The sequence below is a fragment of the Haliotis asinina genome, chromosome 2, assembly GCF_037392515.1.
Source record: "Haliotis asinina isolate JCU_RB_2024 chromosome 2, JCU_Hal_asi_v2, whole genome shotgun sequence".
Lineage (NCBI taxonomy): Eukaryota > Metazoa > Mollusca > Gastropoda > Lepetellida > Haliotidae > Haliotis > Haliotis asinina.
Window position 1 is genome coordinate 55,621,189 of NC_090281.1, and position 10,804 is coordinate 55,631,992.

Below are 10,804 nucleotides of genomic sequence, written 5' to 3' on the forward strand. Positions count from 1 at the left end.
TGCGTATTTGGGCGCTTGAGACTAAGCAGAATCAAGCACTCCGCATCACGCATACATGGAAATAGCTGTTATTATTATAGTAGAGTTGTTTACGCACAAAGCACTGCGCCCACATGGAAACCCGGATTTAGCGTTGCCTTATTTCTGGTAGAAGTCGTCCCTCTGAAACGCATCGATTTTGGACCAGACAATCCTGAGACGTGGTAAACGTCCTTATAGATTAAGTGTCATTTTTGTTACAGAATTTAAAATGATTAAACACTGTTACCAGAGTGTATTTTCTCTAAAATGTATTAAGTAATAATTATTATTGGGTCAGAACGTTTAGTGTTTTTCGTGTGATAACTATTATGGGTCACATTTCGTCTCATAAATGTTCAGTGTCTTTCGTACTTTGGCAGCAGACTTTAAAGGTAGCGCTTTAGAGTTACCTCCCTTTGTATATGTGTTTTGATTAGTTGTGCGTACTTCCGGCAGACTACCAGAAGTTTCTAAGTTAATGGCGATGGTCGAATTGATCTCGACTGTTCAGGAACCAGTGACTGTATATAAAGACCGGTTGTGCTGACGACCGGACACACACACGATTAACTGGAGTACGTTCAACTGCCTGCCTTTGTCAACGCTTGACCTACATAGCCGCTGCCTGACCGCTCGCCGTGTTGCAGTCAGTATAATTGTTTCTCACTCTCAAACCGAGACTTTGGCGAGTTATTACATTTGTGACCCAGTACCTTAGATTTTACTCAGTTGTATTGTACATGAAACCTCTATTGTGATTCTTTTGTATCTTGCCTTTGTTTTTGCTCAATACAATATTATTGAAATTTCATACTTCAGTGTTATGTTCTGCTGGTTCTGAGGGGATTTTGTATACCTTTTGTCACGGCAAATTATGAACCTGTTCATGTTCTGATTTGTTACGTTGTTCATTCGTTCATTCAGCGTACTCCCTCAGCAATATTTCAATTGTATGAATGCGGTCTGTACACAATCGGGTCTGAACTAGACCAGACTATCAAGTGATTTACATCATGAGAATCGTTTATTGTTTTACGTCGCGCACAGCAACACTACAGCTACATAGCGACAGTCTAATCGACTCTGGATCAGGTAATCCAGTGGTTTGATCTATCTACGCAACTGGTATATGATGACATGCGGCAATCAACTCAACGAGCATGATCACTCGATCCCGTTAGTCGCCTCTTGCAAGCATCGGTTACTGCAAATCCAGTCTACGTAAAATTAGCCCCAGTGTTATTCGCAATCTTAATACGACGTCTTGCCTCTTTAGATTTTATATGAAAATAACTTTCTAAACAGAAAGAAGTTTCAATTCTTGAGTACAAATGCAAGTAGAATACTCGCTGATTTCTGATATTGAATGAATATTACAACTTTTTATCAATAGTTTAAAATTATGAAGAAATGCATCTTTAAAACCAACACCTTAACTTTAAAATCCAGAGGTAAATAAAATATTTCTAACATGGTACACCCACGTTTTACGTCCAACATTGTCCAAGTTATACAACATAATGCAACACTGTTTAAGGTACCTGTTCTTTGACATTTCAAGCGACTTGAACCAAAGAGAACTCTCAAAAGGGAATCAACATAAATATGATGTCTACCACATTCTGCTGAACCAGCAACATTATTATTATTTTTGCAAGTGACCAATTCACCGGTCTCATATGAAGTCAAACTGACTGTACCCATCGATATGCAGGTGGGCAACAACGTTCCATCCCACAGCAGGTTTCCTCTGACTGCTATCGACTGTCACTACACTCAGAAATGACCTGCGGAACGTCAGTGGCTTTATCCAATTTATTTAGAGCACATTGAGTTTAGTTTTACGCCACCTTCAGCAATATTCCAGCTATATGGCGGCGGTCTGTAAACAATCGAGTCTGGACCAGACAATCCGGTGATCAACAACATGAGCATCGATCAGCGCAATTGGGGACATGGGTTGAAGACCTATTCCACCGCGGAAACTTCACGGGTCAGAGCACACAGACTTGTCACATGTTAAGGAGAATGTGTTCGAATCCCACCGACCCTACATCACAGACGTATCTGAAGATCACGTCGACAGAGAGACGAGGATTTGACACCAGTATGTTGTAATGACGACTTAAGATACTGACTGGACTGCTGTCTGGCATGCCTTAACATTCAGATTCTCAAATTAATCAAGGTGGATTGTGTAGGAAATTGTCCACCTAATGCGAGAGTCCGAGAACAACCATGGGGCCGTTTACACTTCAATCCAATGATCAACATCATGAGCATCGATCTGCGCAATTGGGAACCGATGACACGAGTCTACCATGTCAGCGAACCTGATCAAACGACCCCGTTAGTTGCCACATTCAAGCTTTGGTCACTAAGGATCACTGCTAACACGGATTTTCACGGCCCGATTCATAAGACAGATCACTACAGTCGAGTGTTTTGAAGTTTATTCAATTCTGTATACACCAAATGGATCGTCCTTCACCTGCAAAGAGAAAAAGATGATTAAACATACGTTGTACCACTCCATTCAAGCGATACGTCCATGGGATTCCCAGTATGAATGTATGCCACACGCAAAAGAAGTCATTCAGTCAGTCGATATGGAGGATGGGGATAACCATTTAGGATGGGTACTCAAAATGCCTATCTGTTCAGCTGCAGCAGGAATGAACTGGTGTAAACATTTGGCAGTTCCTTGTTGTGGACTGCGCGTGTATGGGCTCAACATGTACAGAGAAAATGAAATTACAGATGAAATGGTGAGCTTGACCACCCGATCCCGTTAGTCGTCTGTCACAAGCAAGGGTTACTCGAGACCCACTTCAAACCCCGATCCTCACAGGTACATACATACTACAGACAAAAGGTGCATAAGTCGCGATGATTCTGACCACTGGGGACTTAACGCCCAGTCTGTTACAGATGTTTCAATCAAATTATGAGCGGACCTGAGAAGAAGCAGCCTCGTCAAATACAAACAGACTGTCCTCAGTCTCCCGAACCGGTCCTTGGAAGGTGGCGGTGGCTTCCTTCGTTTGGGCGAACCTGAAACAGAAATAGGCCTAATCTATGAATTGGCATTTGGGTTGTCCCATTCAAAATTAAGAGTGAGTGGTCAGTTTTACGTCGCTATTCCAGCAATTTGTCAATTATGACATACCGTGTACTTCCCCCGTTTGATTCCCCTTAACGATTGTCGTTTCTTAGTTAATATCCATGTCCCAGCGCGACCCCAACCATCGTCTGCAGTACCCGTACTGGTTTTGCTTTTGAGACGACCCCTCCACCTTGTTTCTTTTTGTAGTAAAAGTGAGACTCCACGGTTGTTACATCCTTAGTTTCAGTATCAAGGTTACTATTTGTGATGTAATTGTTTCATGTATTGCAGGTACGTTTAGACCACTTTCTTGGTATGTCTTTGTTATCAGACATCGTTTGATTGAAAACGTCAAGACATTTCTCGAAAAAGGACCATTCCACCGAGTCGAATGCTTTTTCAGAGTCTTATAAGTATCAAAAGTCCAAGTTTATTCATATATTCTGTGGAGTCCATTATGTCATTAAGCATTCTTGTACATTCTCCAATGTATCTACCTTTCATAAAACCCTTTTGATCTTCACTAATTATATTAGGAAGTCTGTTTTTAATACAAGCTGATATCACGGCTTTATAGGATATGTTTTTTTTTCAGATTGTCCCTAGATTTATCTTTTATACATGTTATGAGACCTTGATTTTGGCTCATAGATAGCTCACCTTTCCGATATGGTTCATTTAATGAACTGATTAAGTATTTATTGATATCTTTCCAAAATAATTTATAAAATTCAGCTGTAAAGCCAGATGGACCAGGGCTTTTTCTATTTTTCATATTTTTTAAAAGAACTTTGTCGTGTTGTATTTCGCCTTCGACTGAATGGAAGGTCAGATAATCCAGGTATTTCACTATGTTTGAATAGAAATTCTAGATCGACATCTTTGGCACGTTTATTGGTACATAAATTTTGAAAACAGGTCTTTGTATGGTTGATGATATCCTATGGTTCACTTATTTGCCCATCGTGTAAGAAATTCTGTTTTCCAGAAATAAGAAATTTCACGGTTTTCTCTGTTTTATACCATTTTGCTTCTGATCTCAATATAATGCCTTCTCTTTTGTATTTACTTAATTCAAGTTGTTAATTTTTTATTGTATTAACTAATTCTATCAGTTTTTACTTATTCTGGTCATTGTCAGTACTGTCTAGTTTTATTTCGAGGCTTTCAAGTGTTTCGTTTATTCTTCTAGTTTAAGTCTTTCTTTCTTTTTCCGAGACGAACGTTTTATTGCATGGCCTTGAATATTACCCAGGAGCACCTGCAAAAACACATTAATTTATCTTTAGTACTTTATCCCCATCTTCGTCTCGAGTGTGCCACTGATCTGCAGTTTCATTAATAATACCTTTGATTGCTCGCACATACTTGGGATCATGTAACAAACTGTTGTTACATTTCCAAATACCCTTTCCTTTCTGGAGAGATGTAAATTCAATATGTAACGATATTACTAAGTGGTCTGTTCGGTAACTAGGTTCTATTTTAGAACTAATGATAGAGTTTTCCATATTTCTACTAACGAGAAAGAAATAAATGTACTCGTTTCAATGATTTGGGTTTTCTCCATGTAAAAATATACTTACATCTAAATTTAATTCTCGCCAGGTATCATAGAGGTTAAGATCATCCATCGTATCAAGTACTGCTTGAAATTGAATTGGGATTATTTGTGTGTAAGTAATTGAAAATATCTATTGATTGATTTTAGACTAGATTAAAATCGACGCATATTGTATTCGTTTGAGTTTCTAGACTAAGTATTTTATTTCTGATTTTATGATATAAATCGGGCTTATCTATATTTGAACCATAGACATTTGTAATGCTTAGTATCTAAGCTATTTACTATTTTGTACGTCAGCTATCCTTTTTGATAAAGCTATGTCTAATTTCAAAGTGGTCATTTTCAAAAGTGGGTTTTGTAATACAATATCATCGCACACTATTTTGTTCAGAAATATTGTCTGTTAAAAATAAGTCACCTTTGAAGAAAAACGCTTTAATCATTTCTGTATTATTCTCTCAGCAAAATCCCTTTTTGCACGTTTTTTTTTTTCTATCTCCCTATCACTGAACCTGTAGTTAAAACTTGTGGAAGCTGTCTAAACTGGCACCTTTGGGAATGATGAAATAATGCGGTTTGAACAGCGTGCCGATTTGTAAAGCTGGTAAGGTTACGTACGACAGAAATATTTCTCGCACATAGATCTAGTACACATGTAGATAATCCAACTTGGGTCGTCAGCGTGTCGCAAGGACGCTTTAACCTTTCGGCTACACCACCGCCCCTCAAAATTAAGGGGTTTCAGTTTGTTTCCCGATCCGCTGAACGTTCGTAGGGTTACGACATTCTTAAGTCTATGATAAACTATTTAGCTGCAACTGTTCGTAGTGTTACGACATTCGTAAGTCTATGATAAACTAGTTAGCTGCAACTGTTCGTAGTGTTACGGGCGTTTGTGGATCTTGACTCGATAGTAATTTGTTCACTACAGTCTTTCTAGTTCCACTAAAATAACAAAACAATTATTGCAGTTGTTTTCAAACCCATATTACCCTGACTCCACACAAACAGTATCCATTCTATACATACGTTGATGCCTTCTGGATAAAGATAGGTGCAGGAAGCTGCGAAGTCGTCGGATTCCGGCGTCAGTGTCCGACTGGGGGTCGGATTCAGAATCATCTTTGTCAGCAGCTATCTCACCAAGATCATTATCATCGTCAAACCTGCCAAAATCCTCCAGGCTGCTGGAATCAACATCATTGACTACGGCATCGGGATCCTCGTTGTCCAGGATTGAGTCTTCGTCCTCATAGCTACGCCTCTGTTTTTTCGATTTCGTCCGTTTCGATAATCTCAGGGCATATTTCGCGTATCTTTGTAAACTGGACCAATTTCTTTTACGAGCAAGGATCGCTCGTCTGTATAGATTACACACGCGAACTACAGCCAGCAAGAACTTGGTATCCTTTTTGCAGATTCTCTTCTTTGCTGAAAGAGTGAACCGGTCAGAGTTTTGCGCCACATTTAGCAATATTCAAACAGCATCATGGTGGGGGACATTATGGGTTTTCAGCATCGTGCCTGAGAGGTGAATTGAACCCTAGTCTCCGCGGTGACGAGCGAACGCCTTAACCACTAGGCTACCCCAGGGCCCCTTCAGTCTTGGATGATACAAATCCCTCTACATGGACATTATTAACGTTAAAGACCACTGGGTTCAAGGTAAAACAATGTGTTCAAGACGATTACCATCGATGATTAATACTTATCGATACCATGGAGAAATTGTTGGACAAAGAAACGTCAGTAACCATTTTACATAGATGTATATTATCTTGGTAAATCGCTATTGGGTTTGTGATATACCGGTAACAAGGGTCCGTCTTCATACCTACCGGACGATTCTGTCAGACTGATGCAGATCAGGAGGACAGCCAGTATCAGCGGCTTCATCTCGCCTGAAATTAACCAATTTCATTTTCACGTGGGATACCAAAGAGTTGTTTACAGGTATGCTGAGATATTTTTGGGAAATGTATCGAAAACTATGAAAAAAATCAGATAGTTGCAAAATGGTTGGTCACAAGAGCATTTAAATGTTAAAGTTATGTTATGATTTTTAATAAATTTGCCTTGATGTTCAAACAGAAAAATATGAATCCTCCATAAAATTTCCAGCCCCCATTCCAACCACCACCGCTATGACCTCTATCCACGAACAGAGCTACAGATAATGTTTTGGGTCACTGAGTTATGTACTCGCTTGTGTTCATCTTAATTTGATGTTCTAATTTTACTTGGAGTAACCAAATGAATTGCACCCATCTGCCTCAAATTCAACTGGGTATTTTGTCATTTTCCTTCAATTTAAACAAAAAAGATAAATATTTAAATGTAAGTGTTTGTGTTTGATATGAGATATGAGCAACGATAAGAAATACTGCACGTTGTCAAGTTTACAAGGTCTGTAAATAATAGAGTCTGGACCAGACAATCCAGTGATCAACAGCATGAGCATCGATCTGCACAACTGGACGTGTCAACCAAGTCAGACAGCCTGACCACCCGTTCCCGTTAGTCCTCACTTACCACAAGCATAGTCGGCTTTTATGGCAAGCATGGTTGCTCAAGGCCTATTCTACTCCGGAACTTCACGGTTACTATGACCGATGTATGCTCCCGCCACAAACCAAGTCACTTGTGTAACTGAACACACGTAAACGCAAGTCAAAAGTAAAACGTTACAACTGCTTCGTACAGGATAAGGACCTTAAATGTCATGAATGTTATTTTAAAGGTTTACAGATGTCTTTAATATTGTTGTCACGATGAACCGTCGTACGACCACCCCTACATGGTCCAACAGAGCCGTCACATATTGTCAAACGGCAAACACTAACAGCAGTGAATCCCGCCATCAGAAACATTTAAGCTATATGCAAGTTGTCAAATAAGGGCAAGACAAGTGTTTGCTTAAAGATCACATATACTTTACGGGGTGCAAATGCATAAATGACTCATTGACATCGTTATAAATGAAACCCTGTCATTAAAACTGCTCATTTCGATCTTTAATTACCTTAAATGGACCTTTTTGACAACAGTGCACAATTCTCAGCTGCAAACAAATTTTCAACCAATCAGAGCGGCGCGTCTCCGTGACGTAATAGTAGGTACAGATATGAGGGTATATGCAGAATTCATCTACATTTCAGGTAGTAAACTATTTCGTTTAAAGGTTTGTACAAAATAAAAGCTATGTGATCTCACAGTCTACTATCATTTAGTTTTGTCTCCTGCTTTGCCTAGTTTCCGAGTTACGAACCTTGTTTTCATAGACGATTCTGTCAAAATCACTTGGTGTCTCGAGGCTGTAATCCGTGTAAGGTGGTATAAACCTACACGTTGTTTGTCATCATTCACTTGATGCTCGGTTAATGAATTCATAACAGGTATAATTAGTGGTAACGCCACTTAGATTACCCGACAAGGTCCTCATTTGGCACTTCTTGTGTCTGGATCGATCAAAGGATTTACCAAAACACGCTGATTGATTAATTAAGTTTTATGCGGATTTAAATGGGTAGTGTTTATGTATGTACATTTACTAATCTATACTGAATACACTCTGTCGTGTCTGTGTCTATGTAAGAACAACACCCTTCTTTCAAAGGATTAACCGCCAATACATTGATTGCTCATTATTGGCTAACTAAATTACTTATTTAAAAGAATGACGCACATTATGCAATTAGTTGTCAGGTGTGCTATCTTGGGCGACTAATGACACTGTACAGCAATGTGAAAAACCTGAACCGATACATAAAGTTTTCCTATATTAGACACATCACTTGGGACATCTGCAGATGAATAATAGATTACTCGTTTTTGTGGATATTGATGGACACATTCCTCGAGCAAGGTAATAGCCTGACATTGCACCCATAACTTTAGTTTGTTTTAATTCTAATACTTGCACTTTGTTTTTATTAAGTTGTCATTATGACAGCTTTCAGCAGAATCATCGTTTCCATCGTGAAGCGTAATGATACAGACGATATACACTAGGGCGTGCGTGCGAATTATGATTTATATAGGAAAACTATAAAACGTCTACATATTACATACCTGTCATACATTCGCAGATCACTTTTTAATAAGTTTCAAAATGCATTCAAGTGTGATTATATAGTAATTAGGATTATGCGACCAAATATAAAGACGTTTATTGACAAGTGTCTACATACTGCGAGTGAAAGTTACAAACGAAGTAAATTTAGCAAGTGAAGAACTTTGTTCACTTCGACCCCGATCTCGCTTATGTTACAGGTTGTGTCATGCAAAATCTTTTTGGTCATGATTCAAATACATATTTAACTACTAGTGGAAAGTAGTTTTGATTTTCTAACTTGATGAAAACAAGCCATCATCTCATTAATTCAAATTAACTTTAGTCCGTGACCTCACCATTTTAAAAAATGGCGGCGCCCTGTCTGAGAATGAATGCTATTTAAGTTGCTTGCAATATTAATATCACTTCGACCCCCACCTTGCTTCAGTGGAAGAAATCGTTATGTTACAAGTTGTGTAATGCAAAATCCTTTTGGCCATGATTCAAATATATATTTCACTACTAGTAAAAAGTAGTTGTGATGGTCTAACTTGATGAAAACAAACCATCATCTCATTAATTCAAATGGACTTTGTCCGTGACTTCACCATTTTAAAAAATGGTGGCGCCCTGTCTGAAGATAAATGCTATTTAAGTTTCTTCAAAATTACTTTTCACTGGTAGTAAAATGTGTATTTTATTGATGGACATTAGGATTCTACATGACATTGCTTATAACATTAGCCTTTTAGGCACTTTTAAGCGCATGGTATTGATTAACCACAATTTCTTTTAGAAAAAGAGTGGTGTTCCGTTTATGACTAACTAGAAGTCTTTCTTATGCAGTGATTAAAAGAGTACCAAAAAATTGAGTTTAGTTCTGTAACAATTGAGATGATCAATGAGATCCGTTCACACGACCCATAAGAAAAATGGACCCCATTTCAAAAAGGGATCGTAACACTATACATGCCGTAAGCAAGTGTTAAGGAATATGACTTACGACTGTCGTAATGATACGAGCCTTTTGTGAAATAGGACCCTTGTTATAGAATACTGGTCTCACTCAACAAACGTCCCAGCCGTGTGGCGATGGTGGCTTGAGACTCACTCTTATTACTAATATCAGGCTCTCGGGACAAAGTGATATCTCACAAGAAAAACACGCACATTTTGATCACATAAAAATCACAGATAGGTCTGATTATATTGTTTTCAGTTACCACTGCCGGGCTAGGCGACAGACCCAACATCTTGAGCTTCTCTCGTGGAGAAGGAAGGGGACCTAGGGAAGCCCTGTAGGTAATGGATTGAGCCTTCATTACACAATCTCGTCACAGGCAGTCTTTTAGCCAACAGTCCCCAGTGTCGAGACATTTGATGTGCACCTACATCTACGAGCCAGGCTAGCTATTCTCGAAACGTCCGTAGCCTTACGAACTTCTTTTACCCATTCTTAACACATTGGCTACGATTTAAGTTAAGAATTCTTAGGGCTACGAACGTTTTGAGAATAAGGGCCCAGCTCCATGTCACAAAGCTCAGGTAAGCGCTACGACTGTCGTAAGTCTGTTATATAGTACGTGAGGTGGGGCGTAGCGCTACAATAGCTTTGTGAAATGAGGCCAAGGCTACCAGAGGAGTCAGTCCCGTCTGAAATCTGCTCACGCCCTATACAGGATTACTCAAAGTGATGTTATATTATAAATGGTAAGAGTTCCTCCCGTTCCCCCATCCTAGATAATATCTATAACTTGATATATCCTAGAAGTATTAACGAAACGTAATACAACAGTTACTAGAGGACTCTAAAATAAGTAAAAAGCCAAAAATTAGTACAACGTATAGGATTAACAGGTTACATCTGTTCATCTGCGGAAGAAAAAAAATATGGACAACGGAAGGAACTCTTTCCCCTTAGCCATTTTCTGGCATTTTTCTATACGCTTTCAACACAACATATGCCGAAACACTCACCTTTGGCAGACAGTTGATGTTCCAACGTTCTCGCCGATCGCTGACGTGTGTCACGTGGTTTTTATCCATTCGTGCACGT

General features: G+C 39.0%; 1 protein-coding gene across 1 annotated transcript; it reads right to left on the reverse strand.

Annotated features, from left to right (window-relative positions):
* Positions 1 to 665: 665 nt before the first annotated feature.
* LOC137273935 (uncharacterized) lies at positions 666 to 10,804 on the reverse strand. Its single transcript, XM_067806843.1, has 5 exons — positions 10,726 to 10,804; positions 6,533 to 6,595; positions 5,724 to 6,125; positions 2,979 to 3,075; positions 666 to 2,512 (listed from the first exon to the last, which is right to left on the reverse strand). Exons 2-5 carry the CDS (start codon positions 6,588 to 6,590, stop codon positions 2,509 to 2,511), a joined length of 561 nt encoding a protein of 186 aa, XP_067662944.1. The 5' UTR covers positions 6,591 to 6,595; positions 10,726 to 10,804; the 3' UTR covers positions 666 to 2,508.

Excerpts from the sequence above, each read along its gene's own strand:
- LOC137273935 (XM_067806843.1), bottom strand. The coding sequence starts at position 6,590 with ATGAAGCCGCTGATACTGGCTGTCCTCCTGATCTGCATCAGTCTGACA. Across the intron at positions 6,126-6,532 it reads CAGTCTGACAGAATCGTCCG|CAAAGAAGAGAATCTGCAAA; the intron begins GTAGGTATGAAG and ends TCACTCTTTCAG. Across the intron at positions 3,076-5,723 it reads TTTATCCAGAAGGCATCAAC|GTTCGCCCAAACGAAGGAAG; the intron begins GTATGTATAGAA and ends TTTCTGTTTCAG.